The sequence below is a fragment of the Emys orbicularis genome, chromosome 13 (assembly GCF_028017835.1).
Source record: "Emys orbicularis isolate rEmyOrb1 chromosome 13, rEmyOrb1.hap1, whole genome shotgun sequence".
Taxonomy (NCBI): domain Eukaryota; kingdom Metazoa; phylum Chordata; order Testudines; family Emydidae; genus Emys; species Emys orbicularis.
In genome coordinates, this window is record NC_088695.1 from 48,552,749 (window position 1) to 48,578,663 (window position 25,915).

The 25,915-nt window shown below is 47.2% G+C and overlaps 1 protein-coding gene across 2 annotated transcripts in view; it reads right to left on the reverse strand.

Annotated features, from left to right (window-relative positions):
* Nucleotides 1-10,965: 10,965 nt before the first annotated feature.
* Nucleotides 10,966-25,915, reverse strand: part of RPTOR (regulatory associated protein of MTOR complex 1) — a 297,707-nt gene continuing 282,757 nt past the window's right edge. For both annotated transcript variants that reach the window (XM_065415691.1, XM_065415690.1), the window contains 6 exons: nucleotides 23,423-23,529; nucleotides 17,902-18,029; nucleotides 17,265-17,351; nucleotides 13,536-13,652; nucleotides 12,797-12,926; nucleotides 10,966-11,034 (listed from right to left, as the gene is read on the reverse strand). In XM_065415691.1, coding sequence (XP_065271763.1) covers nucleotides 10,966-11,034; nucleotides 12,797-12,926; nucleotides 13,536-13,652; nucleotides 17,265-17,351; nucleotides 17,902-18,029; nucleotides 23,423-23,529 — 638 coding nt within the window. The remainder of the gene's footprint in view (nucleotides 11,035-12,796; nucleotides 12,927-13,535; nucleotides 13,653-17,264; nucleotides 17,352-17,901; nucleotides 18,030-23,422; nucleotides 23,530-25,915) is intronic.

The following is a 25,915-nucleotide window of genomic DNA, read 5'->3' on the forward strand; positions in this document are numbered from 1 at the left end:
GCTGGCACATGATGGCATATACCACATTGGTAGATGTGCAGGTGAACGAGCCCCTGATGGCGTTTCCTCCCTTGGTATTCTACTGTTGAGAATAGCCCACTTCCACTTTAATTGAATTGTCTCGTTAGCACTGACCCTCCACTTGGTAAGGCAACTCCCATCTTTTCATGTACTATGTACAGATACCTGCTACTGTATTTCCACTCCATGCATCTGATGAAGTGGGTTCTAGCCCACGAAAGCTTATGCCCAAATACATTTGTTAGTCTCTAAGGTGCCACAAGGACTCCTCGATGTTATAACCAGAGACTTTTATATTGGCTGTGAGATAAGTTTGATTACTTTAAACACTTGTTTGGTTAATTTAAGTGTGGTTATTAATTAGAACACCGGGGGTAGGGATAGCTCAGTGGTTTGAGCATTGGCCTGCTAAACCCAGGGTTGAGAGTTCAATCCTTGAGGGGGCCATTTAGGGATCTGGGGCAAAAAAAGGCAAAGGACATACCTTACTACAGCTTTGAAAGTCCCTGCATTCAAATGGATCCTCCACACCCAGTGCTAGCTTATGTCTCCAGACTGCAGGTTCTGCCAGGAAATATCAGTTGGATGGCAACTTCCCTTGTGAGGCAATTCACACTCCTCCTGTGGAGATCATACTAACAGGTATCCGTCAACAAATATTTTAACAATCAGTGTGTATTCTGTGGGAGATGTTTAACTCAGGAATTACAACCAACCCCTCTTCTTTGGATTGCAGCAGATCTACTTAGATGGACATGAAACAGTTGGATTTTTCAAGTGTCAGATGCTTACTTTAAAGGAGGGAGTGACACACAAGATAGATAAGGTGGGATAATGAAAACCCAAGGCAACGGGGTGGGGGGGCTGAATTCTCCTGTGCAATCAGGACAGCAGCGTTTGCTTTGTTTTCAATGCAGTTTATTTGCTCAGAGCAGGAGAGTGCCACTCACAAGCAGCAGCAAGACTGACTCTCAGACGGATTGGAGTCAGGCACACAAAGGGAAAGTGACTGTGGATCAGGACCTTGGACAGCTCCTTCTCCATCCCTTCTTCACACCAAAATCACCTCTATCATAAAATGTTAAAGGGTCCACAACATGTCGTACTTGTGTGACACGGAGCCCCACTGGTGGGTCACTACTCCCTCAGCAACTCATCAGACCTGACAAACTCACTATACCTAACACATTGCTGCCATGGTAGCATGGTATTTAGCTATAAAGAATGTTATATAAGGTATCAAATGAAAACGTATATCATAATGGTCATAATAATCATTGTGGGGTGTTTGTGTGGATAACAATGAAAAAGTTGTAGGTATACACTGAAAACATGCTCAATCCATGAAACAAGGCAGAGCTGGCAAACAAGTTTGTCTGAGACAAAGGAAAGTTGAGTGGCTTGTCGGCCTGTGTCTCGAATGTAAATGGAGCAGCCTGAACCAAAACAATGAGAATATTTGCACATTGAGGCAAAAGGTGAAGCTGACTGATAGAAGAATTAGAACAACATAGGAAAGACAGCATCGTCCCCACCCTGAAGACCAATCAGTGGGGGAGAGGAACGTTGTCTGGGGTCACACTCCCAAGGGTTACTGGACTATCAGAAGAGGGGAAAAGACATCGTAGTTAGCCATCTCTGAGGGAACAGAGAGATCAACACTCTTTGCATCCATGAGAGCTGGATTCCGACCCAAGGGGTGGGTGGCTTGTGGTGCTGAGAGGAGGCGTTAGGCGAGAAAACTACCTTAGACAAGGATTGTAGCCTAAGTTGTAGTCACTAGAAAGGCTATTATACTTTTGTTTTATTTGTAACCATTTTCTGTTTCTATTATCCTTGCTTCTCGGCTCTCTATGAGCTGAGGGGCGAAAACATTATCACTTAAATCTCTGTTCTTCATCAATAAACTTATCCTTATTGTAGTAGAAATTCATCTCAGAGCTGTTATACTAAGAAAGGGGTTCATCCTCAGCTGATCTAACAGGTTGATGTGTGCACTGTCTCGTTGGAGACAGCAGACTTGGTAACTTCTGCAAGTATACAGTGACGGGGCTGGACACTGCAGAGGAATGCTCTTCAAGGGGGGCTGGAAGTTGGGGGGCACCTAATGTTAACCTGCCAGGCAAGGCTAGGACTGGCAGAGGCTTGAGGAGAGCATCTGAGTGGCTGAAAGGCCGGTGTTGCACTGAGCTGATGCCAAGACTCTCCCGCTGCAGGCAGGGTGTTAAACAAGGACACGCACAGGCATTGGTGCTCCACAAAAGCATCACAATTTGTACGTGGACTCCAATACGTAGAGGCCTTCCAACAATTCAAAGAGTTATTTTAGTTGTTACCAATGAACTCTTGAGTTAAAGAGACCCATCACATGCTAAATAACACAAAACAAGGTCTCAGAGTAGCAGCCGTGTTAGTCTGTATCCGCAAAAAGAACAGGAGTACTTGTGGCACCTTAGAGACTAACAAATTTATTAGAGCATAAGCTTTCATGGGCTACAGCCCACTTCTTCGGATGCATAACGAAGAAGTGGGCTGTAGCCCACGAAAGCTTATGCTCTAATAAATTTGTTAGTCTCTAAGGTGCCACAAGTCCTCCTGTTCTTTTTACAAAACAAGGTCTGCGCTCTGGGAAGCTACAGACACAAAGCCAGGTTTGGTAAAACAAAAGCAGATCCCTGACTGAAGTCACAAGAGCAAATGAGTTTGTTCACATTTGTCCATGCCACCAAAACTAACAGTTTTGGCTGATTTCTGCATCAGTGGCAGCCTCTGCGCAAGAGAGAATTGGGAGTAGAACAGCAGGGGGCTGCAGATCAGGATTGAGGGGCAGAACTCTGTGCGTGTGGGGAGCACAGGGCTGGAATAACAGGGGGCTGCAGGTCAGGATTGAGGGGCATCAGCAGAGCTATGTTCCTGGGAGCATATCTGTAACTGCCCATGTTATGCTCCTCCCTGGCCAGCATTATCCAGTTCCTCGTTTTCATGGGAACTACCTTCTCAGCAAGATGAAACCCAGTAGCTCCTGGGCAGGCTGTCATCCCTCCAGTGAGTGCACACCGCACAGCGGATGTTATGGCTGCGAACACTCTTTGTTTAAATAAACAATACTGTAGTATAGTCACTGCAGTTGATTAGAACACACAACAGACAGTGCACCTTTGGGGTTACTATAGTAACGCGGTTTTCACCAGCTAACCACACTGTCGATTCATCTTCAATAGCCGTCTGCAGCTGCTTAAGTTATTTCTTATTGCTGCTGTATCTCACAGAGACCCTTTGTTTTCCCACACTCTGCTGACAAGCTTCCTCCACACAGAAAGGTCCCAGTTAGATGAGAGGCTTGCAGGCAGCACCTTGCCATGCCAGATCACGCAGAGTAAAACATTACAGCCGTTTATCCAAACTGTCTGCCCTGCCAAAGCTACCAGACTCGGGGGATTTATTCCCCACCCCCACTCTAACAAAAGCCTCTCGAGAAGCTGTTTCAGGGAATGAGCTGATAGAGATCTAATCACCCAATCTCTCTCAGCAAAGGGAACCTCCAAGCTCTGACTGCAACAGGAAGGGCTTCTTTTGACACTGCCAAGGGAAAAAGGTTCACCTTTCTGGGACAGGATGTGCTCTGAGATGTCCCTTTCAGCCTTCCACTCAGACACCCTGTGTCATGGTGAGCCACCCTGCAGGTAGAGGAATGCTCCCACATGAGCCTGTCAACCAATCCGTTCTAGCCCCATCTAGTCTATAGCACTTCTTGTACTGCGCTCATCAGTGTAGTATCTGAGTGCCTTCCAGCTGTGCATTAAGCAACACGACTAACATCTGTCACAGGTTTGTTCTCTCATCCTCTCCCTGGCAGGAGACGTGCGTGCAGTGGAATGTATTGCTTTGGACACCCCCCCGCCCCATGTTAGACAAGGCAAAGTCAAAGGAACGTACCTTGCACTCAGAGCAGAAGGTGGTGAGGTTTATGATAGTCCTCAGGTCCTGGGAGAGTTCATTCCGTCTTGGGCTGGTCCCGGGGAAAGCTCCATCTCCTGCACAAATGAGCTTTACCCTTATTGTAGAAAGTTCCATTGTGCCAGAGGAATGAAGTCGTCGACCGTGGTCTTCCTCCAAGAGCTTTAGTCGATCTTTTAGATACCTTGGGCCCAGGCTGTGGAACGCTGTGAAGATAAGGCCTGAGACCATGAACTTGAGTCGATATTCAATGGGGAGTTGAATATCAGTATAAGGAGTGCAGGACAGGTGTGATGAATGCGTGGTAGCCAGTGCTGTTTCTGTACCAGGTATATTGCGGTGCTGTAATCCAGCCAAGAGAGGATGACGGCAGACCATTGTTCATCAGGATGGGGTAGTCTCTCCTAACTAACCAGATATGGCAGTAAGCGTTACTCATGGATAAGGCTACATTTTAGTCACCGGTATTTTCAGTAAAAGTCATGGACAGGCTACGGTCAGTTAACAAAAATTCATGGCCCACAACCTGTCCATGATTTGTACTATATACCCCTAACTAAAACTTGGGGCAGGGGGCCACGGGTGCTCTGGGGGGGGGCAGTCCGGAGGCCCTGCGGGTGCTGGGGGGGGACATGTGGTGGCACGTGGCCCGGGACCCCCGCTGGTGCTGGGGGGGAGGGTTGGCGGGGCTGGTAGGTTCCCTATCTGTCTCCGCACAGCTCCCTGGAAGCGGCCGGCATGTCCTTGCAGCTCCTAGGGGGAGGGAAGGCCAGGGGGGCTCCGCGCGCTGCCCATGCCACGAGCTGCAGGGGTGGTGTCTGCAGGCAGGGGCAGCGTGCAGAGCCCCCCGGCCCCTCCGCCTAGGAGCTGCAGGAAAATGCCGTCCGCTTCTGAGGTGCCCCCCTGAGGTAAGCACCGCCCTGCACCCAACCCTCCGCCCCAGGCCTGAGACCCCTCCCACACCCAAACTGCTGCTGGCTCAGGGGCTACCCAAGTGCTCAGGCAGCCCCGGAGCCAGCCGCACTGGCTGCTGCAGAAGTCATGGAGGTCACGGACAGTCACAGAATCCGTGACTTCCATGACAGACACGCAGCCTTACTCCTGGAGGCTGCTATAATGTGAGAGCTCAGAGTCAGTGGGGCATGCACGAGCCTCCTCCCCTGTGGACTGAATTGATCAGCTGTGTGTGTGCGACCCTTCAACCAAAGGAGACTGCACCACGGCTCCTCCCAATGCTTTCCTCTTCTCACCAGCATCACCTCTGCCTTGCTCAGCTTCAGCTTCAGCCAGCTCTTCTTCATCCATGAGCTGATCTCATCCAGGCACTGGGTCATCGTGGTGGTAGTGGTATGGGGGCATGTGCTGAAGGATCGGTAGAGCTGTCTCATCTGCATATTGCTGGCACTTGAGTCCATATAGTTTGACCCGTTCGCTAGTGGTTGCATATCGATGTTGAACAGGACCAGAGAGAAAATTGTTCCTTGTGGGACTCCACATGTGAGGGATCTAGTAGTGGAGGTGGAGTCTCCCATCACTATTGTTAGGTGAATCCTTCCAGGAAGAGCTCTGTCATGGATTCACAGGGCCTGGTCTATGCCCCAGCCTGTACCCAGTTCCTTGGGAGTGACCCCTTTAGGGTGCCAAACTCCCAGGATCCACAGTTCCACAGGGAAAAGCTGTGAAAGCTGCAGGGCCTCCCTTCTTCCTTTCCCTCTGTCAAAGATCCCTTCACATCCCCAACGGCGCCCCACAGATGCTCCCATTCCCTCCCTCCTGCTGGAGCTCTTAGGCTTTGCCCCATACTGCGATGAGCCTGCCACTATTGACTGATGAATGCTAAAGCCTAACGTATCCTGATCAAAAGCAACTCAACGACAGTGCCACACTCTTCCCCACAGAGAACCCCAAGTGCACTGAAGCACGGGGTTGTTGGCTCTTTCTAACATGCTCATGGGGAAATGATTAGAAATAGTACAAGTGCAAATGACAAGGGCCTTTCACCTGTGATCTCAAAAAGCAGAATCGTGCCCATTTAGCAGATGGGAAAACTGAGGCACAGAATGACTTGTCCATGGTCACATAGCAAGTCACTGGCAGAATCAGAACTAGAAGCCAGAAAGATAGGAAGTGTGGTCAGAGGCCACCCTGGCTTACCCAGGAATTCTTCACTGACCTGCATGTAGGGTCAAAATTAGAAAGGCCAGGGCACAAAATGAGGTTAAACTAGGTAGGGATATAAAGAGTAACAAGAAAACATTCCACCAATAGATGAGAAGTAAGAGGAAGACACGGGACAGGATAGGCCCATTACTCAATGAGGAGGGAAAGACAACAGAAGGCACAGCAATGGCTGAAGTGTTAAATGCCTTTTTTGTTTCAGCTTTCACCAAAAAAGGTAGCAGTGATCAGACAACTAACATAGTGAACATCAGTGTAAACAGGGTAGGATCTGAGTGAGGCTAAAACAGGAAACGAACAAGTAGAGAATTATTTAGACAAGTTAAATGGTAGATGACAAGTTAGGGGCTGATTAAATACATCCTAGAATACTTAAGGAACTGGCTTAAGAGAACTCTGAGCCATTAGCAATTATCTTTGAGAACTCATAGAGGATGGGAGAGATCCCAGAGGACTTGAAAAGGGCAAATATAGTACTCATCTATAAAAACGGGAATAAAGACAACCCAGGGAATTATCAACAAGTCGGTTTAACTTTGGTACCGGGAAACATAATGGAGCAAATAATCCATCTATCTGTAAGCAGCTAGAAGAAAATAAGGTGACAAGTAACAGTCCACATAGATTTGTCAAGAACAAATCATGTCAAACCAACCTAACACCCGTCTTTGACTGGGTAACAAGCCTTATGGGTGGGTGGGAGAAGCAGATGATGTCATCTATCTCGAGTTTAGTAAGGCTTTTATACTGTCTCACAAGACCTTCTCATGAACAAACTACAGAAATATAGCTTAGATTAACTTACTATAAAGGTGGGTGCACAACTGGCTGGAAAACCATATCGGAGAGTAGTTATCAACGGTTCAAAATCAAGCCAGAAGGGCAGATTGAAAGAGGTCCCGCACGGATCTGTCCTGGGTCTGGTTCTATTCAATATCTTCATAAATGATTTGGATAATGGCATAGAGAGTACCCGTATAAAGTTTGCAGATGATATCAAGCTGGGAGGGGTTGCAAGCACTTTGGAGGATAGGATTAGAATCCAAAATGATCTTGAGAAAATGGAGAAATGGTCTGAATCACATAGGATGAAACTCAATATGCAGAAATGCAACGTACTACACTTAGGAAGGAATAATCAATTGCACAAATACAAAATGGCAAATGACTGCCTAGGAAGTACTGTAGAAAAGGATTTGGGGGCTATAGTGGATCACAAACTAAATAAAACTAAATGTTGCAAAAAAAAAGTGAACGTCATTCTGGGATGTATTAGCAGGAGTGTCATAAGGAAGACATGAGAAGTAATTCTCCCACTTTCGTCAGTACTGATAAGGCCTCAGCTGGAGTACTGTGTCCAGTTCTGGGCAGTACACTTCAGGAAAGATGTGGACAAACTGGAGAAAGTCCAGAGGAGAGCAACTAAAATGATAAAAGATCTAGGAAAACATGACCTACGAGGAAAGATTAAAAAAATGGTTTTTTTTTTACTCTGGAGAAGAGAAGGCTGAGGCGGGACATGATAATAGTCTTCAAGTACACCTCTACCCTGATATAACGCGACCTGATATAACACGAATTCAGATATAATGCGGTAAAGCAGTGCTCCGGGGGGGCAGGGCTGCGCACTCTGGTGGATCAAAGCAAGTTCGATACAACGCAGTTTCACCTATAACGCGGTAAGATTTTTTGGCTCCCGAGGACAGCGTTATGTTGGGGTAGAGGTGTACGTAAAAGGTTGTTATAAAGAGGAGAGTGATATATTGTTCTCCTTAACCATTGAGGACAGGACAAGAAGTAATGGGCTTAACTTGCAGCAAAGGAGATTTAGGTTAGACATTAGGAAAAACTTTAACTGTCAGGGTGGTTAAGCATTGGAACAAATTACCCAGGGAGGTTATGGGTTCTCCATCATTGGAGATTTCGAACAACAGGTTAGACAAACACCTGTCAGGGATGATCTAGATAATTAATCCTGCCTCAGTGCAGGGACTGGACTAGATGACATATTGAGGTCCCTTCCAGTCCTACATTTTTATGATTTCCCCCCCACCCTACACAGCCCTTTTTCCTGCTCTCAAGACTAGGCAACACTAACTCCTCCCATTCGTTACAATAAAACGACCTGACCACAGGATGTTTCTGCATTTATATTTTATTAACCATTTATTGTTTGTATTTATTTTACTCTCACAATACAATCTCGGAGTTTATTTTTTTTAACATCTTTTTTATTTTTGTAAAATAAATAGAGAGAAGTGAACTTTTAGGTAGGATGCTCTCCAGAGCCTTGGTTAAACTTCATGATTGAATTTTTGCATCAGCCCTGTGCAAACAGAGCCCAGACACGCACACGCTTAGATGAAAGCTCAACAGGCTGAGTCAGTTAAAAACCCTACTCCTGGCTGCACCAGCTGGGAGGGCGCTCAGGGAATGCTGGTATGAAGACAAAGCAGCTTCCCACAATGCACCTTTGCATTTCGCCAGGTATCGCTTGTTCTTTAAACAAATCCACTGATTGAGGTTAAAAATCTCCGGTGTTTGTAAATAGTGCATGTTAGTCAGTTATCTGCAAATCCCAACCTCTGTCTCAATGCTGGCCAGCACACCTGGCCTTGGCCATTCCCTGAGCTCAGAGCCATGCGCAGAGGGACAGGCATGGTAATCAGAGGGGCGAGACTGGTACCACTGCAACAGACACTGGGGCAAGTAAATCTGTGTATAACAGCAGCTCAATGGGCCACCAAGAGAGGCAAATTTTTTTTTAGCCCATCACTAACTTTTGGTAGCCCACATATTAGAAAACCACAGAGTGTTAGGTAAAACAGCAGCTCCTCCAGATTTCCTTCCACAGCTTTCGATTCAGCATCCTGCGAGGCGGCCCCTAGATCACCGTAGGGTAGAGAAGACTGCAGTTGTACTTGCGAGTGGGGAAAGTGCCCCAGCTGGGGTACCTGCCTCAGTCCCCACAGCTCAAGCCACCTTGCAACAGGAATACTTTGAGATTTGCAGACAGCGGCATTTTACTGTTTGACTCTTAATGGCAGAGCACAATAGGATCCTGGCTGATTCTGATGCCATGGCATTGCCTGGCTGCATTCAGGCTGCGTGAATGCTGAATGAGCATCTCTGGAAGCAAAATGATCTGGCAAGGTCAGCCATCCCCAGCTGAGTTCAGTGGGGGAGGTGAAGCTACTGCCCACAACAAAAAGCAGCAACAATGTTGTTCATTTCTTTTCTCATTAACACTACTGTCATTGACTTAGGCACCTCTGCTGGCCTGTGAGTAACAGTGATGCCAGAACCAGAATGGAGAGAGTTTTCCTAGATTTGGATAGCTTAGCATCATCACTGTTACTTTACAGGGTTTTGTTCTTCCCGCCCAGCTGATTCACATCTAGACAGTACTTTATTGGGGAAATGCTCCCTTCAGCTTTGCCACCTCCTTCCCCAAATCAATCTCGAGACACATTATGGATTCCAAGGGACAGGAATCTTCATTACCGACGTGAGAGAGGGGATCAGCTTTCCCTAGAGATCGGGGACAAGATGGTCTTGCGCCAGGCAGAATGAACTGCTGTTGGCCCCTCTCCCTCCAGGACGGCAGTGATTCTCTTGTAATCAGAACATACACGTGGATGCCCAGATGTGTGGACACACAAGGACATGCCAATGCAATGCGTATCTGCCTGGGTTCATACAGACACATACAAATATGCCCGGATGCATATAGACCAAGGTGCATGCAAATGCACATGTATACAGCTGGGTGCATACAGTTACGTCCATTAGCTAGCAGAATATTAGCACTTCTGAGCAAAATGAAAGCCTATGGTTTAAGGCAGGGGTAGAACGAGCCCTCTCTCTGTCTGTGCAGTTGTCAGGACATCTCACGTGCTGTGGGCAAAGGGACAGCGACTCCTGAAACAATGGAGTGAATAAGACGAAGTCTCTCACCCCACTCACCTGCACTGACATAGGTACGTGCCCATGAACAGAGAGTAGTTACATCAATGACAATCCAATTTCCTTAGGGCACTGAGGATGTTGCTCATTTTCTTGTTTCTCCTCCATCTGGATGCAGAGCTTTATGGCCCGTCAGTGTTCCACACTGCTACTGTTCTCCTCCCCTCCGACCCCCTTCCCTCTTCCTCCTGCTGCCACGCACGCTCGTCCGCTCGCTCTGTCCGTACCTCCACTGGAGAAGGAACACGAGAGAGGGAGGCCAGCGAGCCCAGCAGATGATTTCCCGTCTTCCTTCTCTCGGTTACACACAGATTGCTCAAGACCGGGTGTGATATTCTGCAGGCGGCCAGCTGGGATCCTGTTGCCTGCCAGAGGGGCTGCTCTTTGGCACAGGGTAGGTAACAGGTAGAGGGGTCACTTGGTAGGGTGAGAAAACATGGAGCTGTAGGCGAGTCCTGACTTCATTCCTTAAGTTACCTAGACCCCCACGAAACAAAGGAACAAAGACTGAAATAAAAAGCCCCTCACAAAGGTATCGTCTCATCCAGTCCTCGGAGCCTTGGAACCATGTTTGTAACAGAAGCAACCATTGAAAACAAAAAATAAATGTTCTTTTTCTGTAGTTTTTAGAGGTTCTGGCTGAAAAGAAAATAGAAGAATGTCTCTCTTTCCACCTCTCCAAATCATCAGTAGCTGAGTCAGAAGAAAAAAAAATGTTCAAGTTATGGGTTGCAGCAGCAGCAGCCAACACTAAACATTCAAGTCGATCATTTCTCTATATACATTACAGGGGAGACATGGCCCTGCCCGCTGGGACTCTCCCTTTCTCCGATGAGGCTGCTGTTATCTGATCCGCTTTTCCACCGAGTACACGGAGATGTAGTAGTCATTGCTTCCAACCGCCAGGTGAGGCTGTAGGACGGAGAGCAAACAAGTGAAATATGCAGGAGTCATGGGGGGAGGGGAAAAGAAAAGAAAGGGGCAAAGCAACTTGGGCTACAAAATACAAATCAGTCCAGGTGGTGAGTCGCAGCATTCTGAGCACTGCTGGCCAGATGCTAGGGAACTCCTAGCCGGATCTGCCAAGGTAGCTACAACAGCCTGTTTCCTCCACCTATCTCGGGCTATATGTCCGCACACTGTAGGCCACTGTTTCAGCTGAAGGAAAAAATTATGGTGGCCATTAGCTGCCAACTTCTAGTATAATTCTTCTAAATGTGTTTGTTACAAACAATCCCCTGGATTGAAAACTAGCGCGCTGTCTATCGAGAACCCCAGGAGCAATTCCAGGCTTCGAAGAGACCAGGACTAGAGGGTTTCTTTGTTTGCTTATTTTAAAGGAGACACAATTTTCAGACTTGCTAACCCCTCTTCCCATCCCCCAAACCCAAGGACCAAATCAGTCATTAGGTGTTTGACTTCTCGCAGGGTGATTTTCCAAGGCAAAGGAGCAGCAGACTGAGATGCACAAGCTCCCCTTTATTGTCTTCCTCCTCAGGATGTAAAATGCACATAACCCCTACCAGCAACCCAGAGAAACACCCACCCTTGTCCCCCGCACCCCGCCCCCGGATCGGAGGGCCAATAGCATGTTACATCACAGCTCACCTTCCTCTCACTGCTCTGTCCACTGCTTCAGGCCCTTCATCAAATGCCACTGTCCTTTCTCATTAAATTAAATGTAAACCACTTATGTCCTGACTCTCAAGGTTCTAACATGACTCCGCCCCCTTACGTGTCCCCGTTAACCTTCACCTGCTCCCTATTCCCCATCCAGCTACTTTCTACTACTCCTTCACCTATTCCTATCTCCAGCCGTCTCAGGCCATACTGCAAATGTGTGACACCTCCTAATTAAACAACTGCCAGCCACCCTCCTTCCCCTCCTTCCAAAGACGAGTGCAGAACCACCAGCTCTGTGACACATTCCCATTGCAAGACCTCTCTCCACCCTGTTTTGTTCTGAATTTTAAGAGCTCGTGCCTTTACATTGTGCAGGAACTCTTACTTTTTCAGCCGGTTTTTTGCTGCACAGCACCATGCACACCTACAGTACTATATGGTGGTAAGGTGGGTTTGGACTGCAGCCATTTCCGAGGCCTTTGGTGATGGTATCAGTTTTAGAGGAAGAGCCACAGAATAGAGAGGTGCACCGTAACCTGGGCAAATTTTGGCTTGTCTCATGTGTATGTGCTGGCGGAGAGAGCTGGCTCCTGTGGTGCTCAGCTGAGTCCTAGGCTAACACACCTTACAGAACATCTCTGGCATAAGCTGCCACGAGCGAAAAGCTAAATCAAAAGACAGTTCCAGAGTGAAGTGAAAAAACGGGCAGTCAACCAGTGAGCAAAAGTGGCTCAGAAGTTTGGAGTCCTGTTCTAGCCCTTAGTGGACATTTCTGCACAGTAAATAACTTTGGTGCAACTGGCCGTATTTGCATGTGCTGCTGTCGGGATAGGATTGCAATGCATTGACAGAGCAGGGTGGCTTCGAGGACTGAAGCAGCTAGGTTGCAGGTTAGGGACTAAGGTGCACTTGCAGAACTGTGCTGGGCAAGACTGTGTAGCACCCTCCTGTACAAAGGGGAGGTCTTTAGTCATTGTGACCAGCCCCTTTTCCCACAGAAATTCATGCAGAACTGCAAAAAAAATTCCAAAGTTAAAAAGAAAATACAGACCCAATGAGGATGGAAAGCCAGGCAGCTGATGGCTCCGACTCTCTGTCCCATAAATCCATCATAGTATTTGATATTGTTGATCAGCTCTCCATTCCCATTGTAGATCGCAGTGAACTGATTCATTGAGCCACTGGAAGGAAGAGAGAACATCATGTACTCACCACATTCTGACAATACTATTCATTTCTACATAAAGGGTTTTCTACTCACTACTGCTGGGCTATGGAGACAGGAGTCATTTAGAAAGTAAAAGTGTGTACCACGCGCTCTTATAAGCAAAGAGATTGGTTTTAATCCATGCTGCAGCAGCCTCACCACAGAGAGATTTACAGACAGGCTCGAACTGAGGATTTACCTGTTATGCTGTAAATTCAAGATGTAAAATATATAGAGCCAATGAAAGTGCATGTTCACCTAAGGTGGTTCTCCCACAGCTACCATGGCACCGTGATCGTGAAGCGGATGCTGGGGCCCCCCTCTCAGCCCAGCCATACACCTGCTGCCTTTGGGTAGGGAGTCTGACACATTGAGAACTGGCAACACCCTGCACCATCACTCTGAGTCACCAGTGCAAAGGTTTCAATAACACACGAAAGGGTTAAAATACCTGAACTGCACACATGGGAATGAAGCGGCACTGGTCGTAGCAAAGGGAAAAAAGAGACATGAACGGTATTTGTAATGATGGATTTCTTCTCTCTTTGTTCCACAGAGGAGGTGGGCTGGGGTCAGAACCTACCATGCAAACAGATTGGCCTGTGGGTGAATGTCCAGGGCGGTCAGCCCTTTGACTATCTGAAGGACCTTCACAGACTCTGGCATCCTGGGGTCGAAGAAACGGACATCTCCATTCACGCTATCAACAGAGGAGGTTCACAACATTAGACTCTGTCCCACTGGAAGTGCAGCCTCGAAAGCCCCCGAGAAAAGGCCATTCACTTGCCTGTGAACAGACCACCATTACGCACGGCAGAGCCATAACTGGGCATTTTAGCGCCCGGGGCGAGCAAGCCTACTTGCGCCCCCTACAGTTTTATTCTGTCATTTCTCTGCCCCCGCGGCTTTGCGCCCTGGGTGGCTGCATTGCCCTGGTTATGGCGCTGACAGAAGGACTACACCCGAGGAGAGATTCAGCCCAGTACCACCTCTCCCGCTCTACGTCCAGCATGGTGACCGTATCCACCCCAGCATCATTTGTTTCCAGTAGGATCCGCAGTAGGCGAGGTGCTGTACGCACACAGAAAGGAAAGAACGTTCACTGTCCCCAAGAGTGACTATTATCTTACCCCACCCCCATCGACATGATAAAATGCTTTCGTTGGTATGTCGCGCAATACAACAAGCTGTGTATGAGGCCCCAGTTCCTTTTCCTCCTTCCAGTGTGACTGCTCCATTCCAGCAGCAGGCAGTAATCTGAGGGGCGCCTATGCAACCGCTCAAGATGCCAGTTATTTGGACACTGGTCCATAAGTCCCTTGCTGTTCAGAGTACTCTTTGGAGCAGGTATCAGCAAACGCTGATTAACAGCTTGTATCTTCTAAGGGTCGATCCAGGCAAAGCTACCAGTGCAGAACAGAACTGGCCCTAGACAGGCCAACAGGATATGGCAGCAACAAGGAAAAGATTGGCTCTGACCCAATGAAACAGACACCAGGTGATGAGATAAGCAAGATTTAAACTGAATAATAGCAGGTTCTAACTAGTATGAGGATGTCAGACTCCACTGGGTCTTATGCTACTGAGAGGCCCAGTGATAATCAACAGAGACAGCGATCCTGAACCAGCAGTATTTAGAAAGACACTGATCACCTTTAACACAATTGTTTCTGAACGGTGGTGCTTATGTAAAGATGATTGAACCTTCATAGAAAGTTCAGTCTGCACAAGCGGGGGCTGGAGTGTTTCAAGGAACTAGACCCAGCCCCAAACAATGGAGTTTTGAGATCAGATGAAAATTTAAAAACTCGGTTGCTGATTATTCCTTAAGCAGAGGGATTATTAAAGCTAGATGACTTTACGGGCACAGGTGGCTCTCTATACCAGACATGCTGTTCCCCCTCCCCTCCCCGCAATTGACATATTTTCCCCACAATTAAGCACAATTAGGAAGTGAGCCTAAGGCACAGCTAGCTAGGCCCACCTCTTGCAATGCTCTATGAATCTCTAAGGCTGAGATTTTGGAATAAGAATCCTTAAAGGGCTATTAGAGAATAGGACAATCTAATCATGGCCCTAGCGGTTAGATCAAAATGGCTGGACAAAGGACCACATGACTATCTAGCCTAGGTGTCATAATCCCTTCAGCCATATGAGTGAGCTTCCCCTGGTGATCTGGTTACAATGGTCAATTCTAGGTTATAAACTCATTCTCTTGTGCTTTTTGATCCAGATGAGGGTCCTCTAGGATTCCGCTGGGTAATTATTGCCAGCGTTGCCAACTTAGCGACTTTGTCACTAGATTTAGTGACTTTTTGGTTTCCCTAGCGAGAAAGTAAGTGTCCAACTGACCAGTGATAAATCTAGCGACGGTCACTGCCAATCACAGTGCCATTCAGAGAAAGACGTCACCAATATGTATAGTGACAAAATCATTCACAAACAGCTCAAGGGTGTTAATAAAATCCATTCTGTGCTCTTCTTACTATGTTCTGTTGCACCCCAAGTCAATGTCATTACGTCTCAATGGAGCGTGTCCTCGGAAGGAATCGCATCCCAGGGCTGCTTGGGCTGAGATCACTATAATCTGCAGGCGAGGAAATGAAATCTGTGGAGGCTAATTAAATACTTTGCTAAAGCCAGGCGCACGTTGGCGAGAGCAGCACATTTGCCAGGGCTTGTTTTTACCCAAATGTTCTTTCTCGCTGCTCCGTAGTAGGCAGCACACCCTGTGATGCAGGAAAAGCCGGCTAATGAAGCGGGCTGGGCGGGGGAGGCAGGTTAGCCGGCGAGGAGAGCCGCACGGATGGAAGGTGGGGTGGGGTGAGACAGGGCCATGTGCCCCAATGGGGCGGGGGGCACCGTGCCTCCAGGGATGAAGCCCTTACTACAGGATCAAAGGTGGAGCTAGCTTGATTTCAGCTCCCCTTTCCTCCTTCCCCTGGCTTGGCCTGGGGTTAGCTGCCCAGCCCTTTTCAGAAATCAAACCCTGGAAGTGGGGGGGAGGGGTCCAGCTAGCGGCTCTCCCTTCCACTAACCTGTGGGCTCAAATCCAGGCTGGCAAGAAAGGGAGGCTCAGCTGAAATTAACCAACCCCAGCATTGCTGGGCTGCCATGTACAGAGAGCCCTTCCCAACGAGCAGAGGGTGCCCTCCTGACGAGGACGGTGTACTGTTGTAGTTGCTTCTGGTGTGCAATAAAATGTAGTCAGAGCATGGAATGGATTTTATTAACACTATTGAGTTGCTTGTGAATGCTTTTGTGACGTGTGTGTGTGTGTGTGTGTGTGTGTGTGTGTGTGTGTGTGTGTGTGTTTGTCTGGTGACTTCCTGCTATGTGGAGTTGGCCACACAAGTGTCTGAGGCATTTCAGGAAATAGTTATACTGGAACCAGCTGCTAGTGAGAATTCTTTTAAAAAAGCCACTCTTCATGGATACCGTAGTTATTCCAAGCCCAAAGGCATTCCTTTGGGGAGAGGAAATGAACTGCAGGATGGCTTGTTTGACCAGAGTCCAGTTGCTTTGGGATGGGGGACCAGAGATTTTCTCCTGTCTTTCTGACACTGCTGAGAAGGATGTGGAGGAGAGGAAGCGAACGTTTGTTCCTTCAGACAGAGGCATGCAAGGCAGGGATGCCAACCTGGCTCCCTGGGATTGCTGAGGGAGATTATGAGGAAGATTAAAAACTCTAATATGGGAGCACTACAAATCTGGCAGCTGCACCATTTAAGCCCCTTTCTAAAAATCGTGATAAATTTTGCCACTCTATCCCCTGCCTCAGGAAAGCATTACATCCTGGAGAATTATGTTCTGTTTACATTCTGTAAACAAGGAAGAAGAGCATCTCGGTGGACAAAGTGCAGCTTTGTGACCGTAAATTGTATTCTGCTGTCCCTTTAACAGGCAAATAAATATCGGCTGCTCTCCACACAGTATTTACTGAGCAGCAGAAATAGATTTATGTGTAGAAAATTGCTAGATGGTGAAGTAATCCAGCAAGCAATATGCCCAGGGGATGCAGAGTGAACGTCCTCCCTTCTTATGTCCTCTCACCTAGGACCCCCACAAGGCCATTTGCAACAAGGAGGCAGAAACAGAGCATACAATGTCTCCTAGAACCCCCTCATGCACTTCCAGGTGGGCTACAGGTTTCTTTCCTTCTCCCTCCCTTCCCTCGCCAACGTTTGGAGCAGGAGTTAACTGCTGAGCTGAAATGCCAGAGTGCAGAGCGTTACCTTCGTTGGTGTTGACATATCAGTCACCAATTTTTAAAGGGAGAAGAAAATGTCTCCAATATTCAAGACTCTTTTACCTGACGCTCATGATGTTGCCTTCAGGATGTTTCTGCAAATATGCTTTCACGACCCAGGCTGTGTGCTCCCGGTAGGTCATGACGCGGCTGAGGAGCAAGCAGAGAAAGGGGAAACTTTTTGGAAGGAAGACGGAGGAAATCTGAGGAGGCACAGTGAGCACCTCCAATATCTGCAGCCGGAACTCTGCAGCTGGGGACCTTCTGAGTCCTGCTGGCTGAAATCACAGAGGTGAAGAAAAGGGCCACTCCTTCTCACACCTCTGGCCTTTGTTAGCAAACCTGGGGGTCTAATGATGCAGGACATGATCCTTGTCACTAGGCAGGCAAGCACCACAGAGCTCTGAGTCAGCTGAGACACCCCCTGAACCAACAGGCTTGCAGCAAGGTTGCTGAGGTGGGACAATATTAACGAATGGGACTGGGCACACATGTACTATAACGAAGGCTATAAAGGGCTCACTGAAACATTACAAGTTCTTTCAGTGACACATTCTAGTTACTGAAGCCAGTGTGACAGCAGGTAAGTGCGCTGCGAACGTGGAGCCTTTACGACAAGAGACCAGTAAGACTCAGGGAGGAGACCATTTGCCAGTCAGGGGGACTGCAGTGGGCTAAAGGGAATGCTGCAGTTAGTTACCATTCACTCAGAGCCATCCTCCTGTCATAGACACGGATGGAGCCATCACCGAGCCCTGCCACGATCAACGAGCGGTGAGAGTCACACGACAGGCTGGTCACACAGCTGTCAGCTCCTGTGGGGATATCCTAGGGACAAAGCACACACACAAGCCAGGCTGAAAGAGTAAAGAGCCTCCAAAGTCCACAGCCCAAAATAGGAAACATTGGGTACATCTACACAGCAATAAAAAACCCGTGGCACCGAGTCTCAGAGCACGGGTCAAACGACTTGGGCTCGCGGGGCTCAGGCTGTGGGACTACAAATTGCAGCATAGATGTTTGGGCTAAGGCTGGTGCCCAGGGTCTGAGACCCACCCCCCTCAGATGTCTACACTTCGATTTTTAGCCCTGCAGCCCGAGCCCCATTAGCCTGAGTCAGCTGACCTGAGCCAACCATGGCCATGCTGCGGGTCTTTTATTGCAGTGTAGATGTACCCATTAAGTACCTTCAAAAGGGCCTTCTGCTGGACCCAGGCTCGCCTACGTGTTTCAAGGAATCTCCTCTCTCCTTTACCCTGATCACAACCCAATTTAAACTGCGATTTTCACACATTCTCCCTCCCCTGTAAGGTTATTAACCCTGCAGTTCTGCGCTCACATGGGGGCAGAACTGAACCTCCAGCTGGGACAAAAGGAATATGTCTACACAGCATTTCGCAAGGAGCCTCCCAGCTCACGACTTGGGCTGGCGCTTTAAAAGCAGCTGTGTAGACAGCACTTGGAAGTTATGGCTCGGGCTGGAGCTCAGGTTCTGAAGCCTAGGGAAGGGGGTGGGCTTCAGAACCAGAGTAACAACTTCAAAGAGCTGTCACACGGCTATTTTTAGAGCGCTTGCGCAAGCCCTGCTAACTCAAGTCTGCAGACCCGGGCTAAGAGGCTCGCTCCAAAACGCTGTGTAGACATACCCAGGGATGGCTAGCTTTCTGCCAGGCTGTTGTCAAGGTAATTACAGGAATCAGTGAGCGGTGAGTATGGGGTCACTGAATCAGGACTGTCCCTGCAGCCTGAATGAGTCACTGCCCTAATCCTCAAAGCTCAGCCTGGGCAGCGAGACAAATGGGGGTTTCCTTTGTGGCAGCACAAAGAGCGCTGTTCAGAGATCAGCATTTGGGAATAATTAAACGTTACCCACCAAAATAAAGGAGAAAGTCCATTTCAGAAAGGAAGAATCATTGTTATTCTCCTCCTAAAAACACCTAATTAGTTAAGATAAATGTCTGCAAGGAATTCTTTCCATAAACCATCTTCAGCTTCTGTTGGTTGTAAATGCTGCTAGAAAGGCAGGGTGGATAATAAAAAAGCAGGAGGAGACGAGCCACTGAAGAGACACACACTTGCTGAAAATAAATAGCTTGCAGCTAAGTCAGACATGTAAAAAAGAAACCAAACCTACATGAAAAGGGGAGATACAGCACTTGTTATAGGCAGCAGCCTCTACTTAAACTCCTGTTAAAGGAACGGACCTGCAGAGTCATAACTCTGCACCAAACCAACACACAGACAAATCTTGCGAGGCAGTTTGAACGTGCCTCTGAGAAAGGAGTAACAAACTTGTAGAGGACTGAAAGGCAGTAGGACACTGGATCTGATCAAAGAATAGATCTGTTAAGAGGGAGCCATTCCCATGCATCAAACCAAAATCTATTTCCTGGAAGAGCCGTTACCTCGGCAATGGAGGGCACCTAGAAGTAACAGACCTGTTAAGAAAAGCTTTGGTACAACAGGAGGCCTTTTCATTTCACAGGTTTCTACTGTATATCATAATATATACCAGGGGTCGGCAACCTTTGGGAAGTGGTGTGCCAAGTCTTCATTAATTTAAGGTTTCGCGTGCCGCCTTTGGCACACGTGCCGCAGGTTGCCAACCCCTGATATATACCATGGGAGCACTTAATTTGCCATTAGTTCTGAAACCCTCTTTGTCCTTGGAAAGAATAAAAATCATTTTGCCAGAAAATGTCTCCCATTAGTCATAATTAGAGTCATTCTGGGTAGTAACAGCCATTCTGTTTTGTCATTTCCATTTTTACTTTATCAGTGTTTTGGCTCTCTCTTACACCTCTCATCAGTGGATCTCAAAACCCTTTACAACCCCCCTGTAAGGCTGGGAATTATTACTCCCATTTTACAGATGGATAAGTTAAGGCTTCGTGTCATTAAGTGACTTGCTGTTTACAGTGTTGTTGTAGAAATGTTGGTCCCAGGATATTAGCGAGAAAAGGTGGAATTTAAATTCCAATTTGTGTGAGAGTATCTGATGATTTCTTGTCTCATTAAGTGACTTGTGTATGAGAACAGAGTGCAACAGTGCCAAGCCATGCCTAGAACCCAGCAGTCCTCTCTCCCACTTCCCTGCACTAGGATAAAACAGTTTGTACTTTTGGGGTATCATCAGAAGCCAGAGACTGCAAACATTTTTAAAAGTATTGATTTGGAGAAGAAGAATGTAACGCACCAGGATACTGGTGAAATACACCCTACACTATTATTCTAATGTTGTAGCTTTGCCCTCTTTATCTGCTACAAACAAAAGAATCAGTCGAAATAATAGGTGTACAACTGGGAAGAAGAATTAAACAGCTAAAACTGAGCAACATTTTCAAGCCAGGGTAACAATCGAAGAGGCACTTTGGAATTGCATTAGCTAATTTCACACCCGAATCCTGGTTTTGTTCCTGTGTGCATTCACCTTCTCTAGCTGTCATTTGCAGCCTTTGCTGAATTAACTGTTTGCTGGAGACACCTAACTTTGGGGGCTGTTTTTACACGCTTATTCTAACGCCATAAGATCCACGTCTGGATTTTATTCTCTGTGCCAGGAACATGCAGCTAGTGTGGAAAGAAAGTACTTGCTCCGCCACTATATGCAGCGTGCCCCCAAAGGTATTCTCGCAGTGGTTCAAAGGGTGGGAAGGCATCTTGATTAGCTTGGATTACACGGCTCCCCTGCTCTCGGTGCTGAATCTCAGCTTCATAGAGTGACTGAGGAAGTTTTGATCGTCAGGATCGCCACAAAACCAATTTGCACAATTAAAAACAACGCTTTTCAATACTCTCAATACAATCATTAACGATTCTAATTTAAAATATTTTCACCCTACTGATTTCTGATGTTCCCTAATTTACACAGATAAAATAATGTTTGAAAATAATTAAGATTAGCATAGGCTTAATTATGCTGCATTGCAGGGTCAGAAGTGTCATAATTAATGTTCATTGAGAGGTAATTAATCTCTAAAAGCTTTGGAGACTAGTTTTCATTTTCCCCTGCATTGTGACTTTATTCTTGCAGATCTGCTGCTTCTCCTTACATACCTAAACATCATTTTAATTGGATCACGGTTGACATGCAAGCTGACAGTTTTTGTCCTCATTTATTTTAAATGGAAATATATGTGCTTTGGTGCAGAAGCATTTTAAAGGTGGGAAGCATTTGATTGTTATGAAAGTAATGGTAAGCCTTGGAGTCCTGAAAGGCAAATTCAGCAGAGCCCCATAGATCTGAAAGGAAACTGTCTAAGGCAGTGGTTCTCAACGTTCCCAGACTACTGCACCCCTTTCAGGAGTCTGATTTGTCTTGCATACCCCAAGTTTCACCTCACTTAAAAACTCTCCGGCTGCCCAGCTCCGACGACAGGACCGCTGCCAGCAACAGCGCAGAAGTAAGAATGGCAATACCATACCGTGCCACCCTTCTGAGCTGCTGCTGGTGGCGGTGCTGCCTTCAGACCAGGGCAGCTGGAGAGTGGTGGCTGCTGGCCGGAGCGTTCATGTTGTTTGTGGTGCGGGAGGACTATTTTAAACCCTGCTCCCATCACGCTCTGTAATACTCACTCCCACGCGCTCCCACATTGTTTGTGGAATTTTTATCCCTCTCCTGCTGTTATGGCAGTGCGTCTTGCAGCACCGCGGGATCCCAGTCCTGCTGTAGGGCTCTAGTGCCTGTTGTAAAACTTGGCAAATAAAATGAGTTGACGTACCCCCTGGAAGACCTTTGGTACCCCCAGTGGGACACATACCCCTGGCTGAGAACCACTGGTCTAAGAGATGGTTGATGCTGTGCAGCCATTTGCAGAAGCAGTGGGCACTTCCAATGCTTTATCGTCTGTGGCCACACAGTACTGGGCCGGATTCTGATCTCAGTCATACTGGTGTAAGTCAGTAACTCCACTGACTTTACTTGACTGGTGTGAGATCAGATAATGTCTCAGATAGATGTCATCCTAAGCATTCAAGCCCTGGTCCAGAGAAGAGCCATGAGAATGATTAAAGGATTAGAAAACCTGCCTTAGAGTGACAAACTCAAAGAGCTCAATCTGTCTGGCTGAAAACAAGGTGTAACAGTGAAAGTAAATAACCAATGGAACAATTCACCAAGAGTCGCGGTGGATTCTCTATTGCTGACAATTTTTAAAATCAAGCCTGGATATTTTTCGAAAAAATATTTATTTTGGGGATCTTCTGCGGCCTGTGTTACACAGGAGTTCAGACTAGATCAGCGGTTCTCAAACTGTGGGTTGGGGCCCCAAAGTGGGTCGGGACCCCATTTCAACGGGGTCGCCAAGGGCTGGCATTAGCCTTGCTGGGGCCCAGGGCTGAAGCCCAAGCCCCACTGCCCAGGGCCAAAGCCCAAGGGCTTCAGCCCTGAGTGTGGGGGCAGCTCAGATTACAGACCCCCCCCCCCGCCTGGGGCTGAAGGCCTTGGGATTTGGCTTTGGCCGCCTTGCCAAGAGTGGTGGGGCTCTGGCTTTGGCCCTGGCCCCCCTGCCTGGCGTTGCGTAGCAATTTTTGTTGTTAGAAGGGGGTCGTGGAGCAAAAAAGTTTGAGAACCCCTGGACTAGATGATCAAAGGGGTACCTTCTGGCCTTGGAATCCATGAAAGCACTTCAGTGCATGCTTAAGTACCTTTCTGAATAAAGATGCTTTCCTGAATCGGGCCTCGGATGGCAGGTGGGAAGGAAAATGACAGTGTTTTAAGGATTAGCCCTGTATAATGTCAAGAGAATTCTAGGAGCTGAAGCTACAGAGTCTGAGGGGTGCTTGACCCTCTCCATCACGGCACTTTACCCTCTCAAGGTGTTTTATAGCACGACTATACTGTAACCGGGAGACCGTATCATACACGTGGCCTCTCATTCGTGACTGCCTGCTCTCCTCCTCTCCCAAATGCAATTGCATAACATTCAGCTTCAGCAATTTCCTACAGGGAAAAGCACGGTAATGTTAGGAAAGTATTAGAGTATTTTTAGCTGTCTCATAATGGGACTTTGCAGCTGGAAAAGGGGAGAGCCAGCATCATGTAACAAGTCTGCTCTCTGGAGACCACAGTTTGAGAACCTGTGAACTGTGTTTGTTAAATCGCTGGATGGTATGTGTCCTGGAAATATGCTCCCTAGTGCCTAAGTCCAGGGAGTCAGCTAGGAGACCTGTAAGCTCCAGTAGCAGTGAACGAGTTAAAGGGGCAAACATGCAACTGTTACCTGTACTTTCATTTCTCGATCTGTGTCCCAGATCCGGATAATCCGCACATCTCCTGATGTCATGAGAAGCCCAGTCTCTTGTTCCCAGTCCACAACCATCCCTGCTCCTAGAAAAAACAAGGACATGGAATTTATTCTTCACATAAACACAAGCAGAGCTTGACAGAGCCAAAGACCAAGTTTTGTGATCTGACACGTTTTAGTATAGCTAGGAGAATCTTAAAATCACACACACACACACACACTCAAAACTGGGCCAAACCAGCTGTTCCTGAGTTCTAAACGACGCCCCTCAATCATTGGACTAGGTGTGCTATAGAAGACACTTGCTCCCCCTCGAGCTGGAAGGGGAATCTCTCTGCTCAGCAAAGTCCCCTTCTGGCAGACGCTCCAAAAGGTCCAGATGGCCTCTACAGGAAAATGGAATCAGCCCTCTGCAGGACGATGGATCCATAAATTATTCATCACCCTGTAAAAATACTAGGCTAAAGATTGTCTTGAGTAGACTGGACTGGCGTGAGTTAAGGCACCCAGCATGGCCACAGCACTGCTTTCAAAGGACTATGGAATCCATGGATTGCCATGATTTCTTATCCCCACTCAAATCGAAATATTGGCTGTGATTAAGAGGACGTTTTTACACACAGAATTGTGAAGCTGTGGAATTTGCTGCTGCAAGATATTGAGTTAAATAGCTCAGTAAGACTCAAAAAAAAAAAAAAAAGTAGTGTGTATGGATAAGGAGAACATTCTGCAGTTACACTAGCTAGAATACATGTACAAGGGCTCTCAATCCTCATGCTTCAGGGCATAAACTGATTGCCAGCAGGGGTCTAGCAGAAATTTCCTCCCATGGTACTGGAGCATTACAAGGGCTTTACCTTATCCTGAAGCATCTGATACGGACCCCTACTACAGAGAGGTTGGCCGACTATACGTACCAGTGATCTTTGCTGGTATGGCAATTTCTATTCAACAAATGACTGGCTTTCACCCCTTCTCCCATTGAGAGGATTAAGTGGTAAAAACCATAGAGAGAGTCAACAGTGCGTAAGTACACAGCATACTAATGTCAGAGCTAGGTAGCTACTTTGGACTTGGGAAATAGCAGGCTCTGCAAACTCCTAATTGGTGGGGTAATCTCCAAGGAAGAATTCCAGTACATTTAATTAGAATGGTCTTTACACTAGCTACAAGCTGCCAGCACAGTGCCTAAACGTTCTGCTTTAAGCAGAAAGCTATATACCAATTACCTTTTGCTTCCTCTGCTGGGAGACTGACTGACCCTGGATCTGTGGGTATCCCAGAGAGATTTCTATACATACGAACATACAGAGATGAAAAAAAAAAAAAAATCCCAGGGCAAGGAAACCTGAAATGAATTTCATTGCACAGATGTTTGCATTCTCTTACATGCACAAGTTCTCTTTTATACAAACCAAGATAGAATCTAGTGTCTCCTCGCTTTGCACTGGTGCTCTCATAGTACAGATTAGAACATGGTGCCAAACACATTACAGCAGAAGACTTACAAGAGTCAGACACTAACCCTGTAATACATTAGGATTGCAGCCTCATTTTTCTTGCTTCCATCAGGACCTTTTGTGAAAGATTCTAACGCTAGAAAGACCCCAAAGAGACACACGGAGGTGCCTTCTCAAAAAGGGATTCAGTGGGGATTTTTCTTATCTTGCTCTTCAAAATTAGCCCTAGCAGGAACTTAAATACCTTGCAATGCTCTGGTTGCCATTAGAGGCCCACTGACACCATTTAGCAAAGCAAACATCCACCACAAGGAAAGAGGTCAGGCTGCCAGAATTGGACAGGGTATGAAGCACAGAAGTTGAAGCACTCATGAATAGTAAGCTGCTTTGAGGACAATGGGATGACAGTGTTTTGTGCAGATGCAGACCTAATTTGCTACCTACTTCCCCTCTTGGAAAAGCACAACCGAGCCCTCTCCTGATCTCACCTCATATTGCAGGATCAGAAGACACTGACATTGATGGGCTCATCTTATTACAGGAAATTCAGGACCCACAGCTAAGCTGACAGCTCATATCTTTATCTTGTGAGTTACTTTGGATTGCCCAGCCGCTCTGAGGGCTGCTAGACATCCCAAGCAAACAAGCAGGCAGTGGTTTAGCTTATAAGCACCCCCAAAGTGTTTTCATTTGTCATCTTGTTTATGGTCCATGTGACAAGATAAACCTGGCAGGCCTGAGATGGATACGGCCATTACATCACTGATGGAGTTAAATAGGCAAGGCTCTGCTAGGCAGTTTTAAAGCTCCCAAATTTCCATTCATGTTCCCCAGTTTGAAGACCATTATCTTCTTCAGTTTGATCAGCAGCAATAATCCCTAAACCAGCTGGAACCTGCAGATTTTCCTCCTCTGGGAGGGATAAGAAGTCGTAGGATTTTGGCTGGCATTGTTGGTGCCAATTATTAATAAGCTTGTTCTGGGGTAGCCATGGGGAATTTGTTCTTTT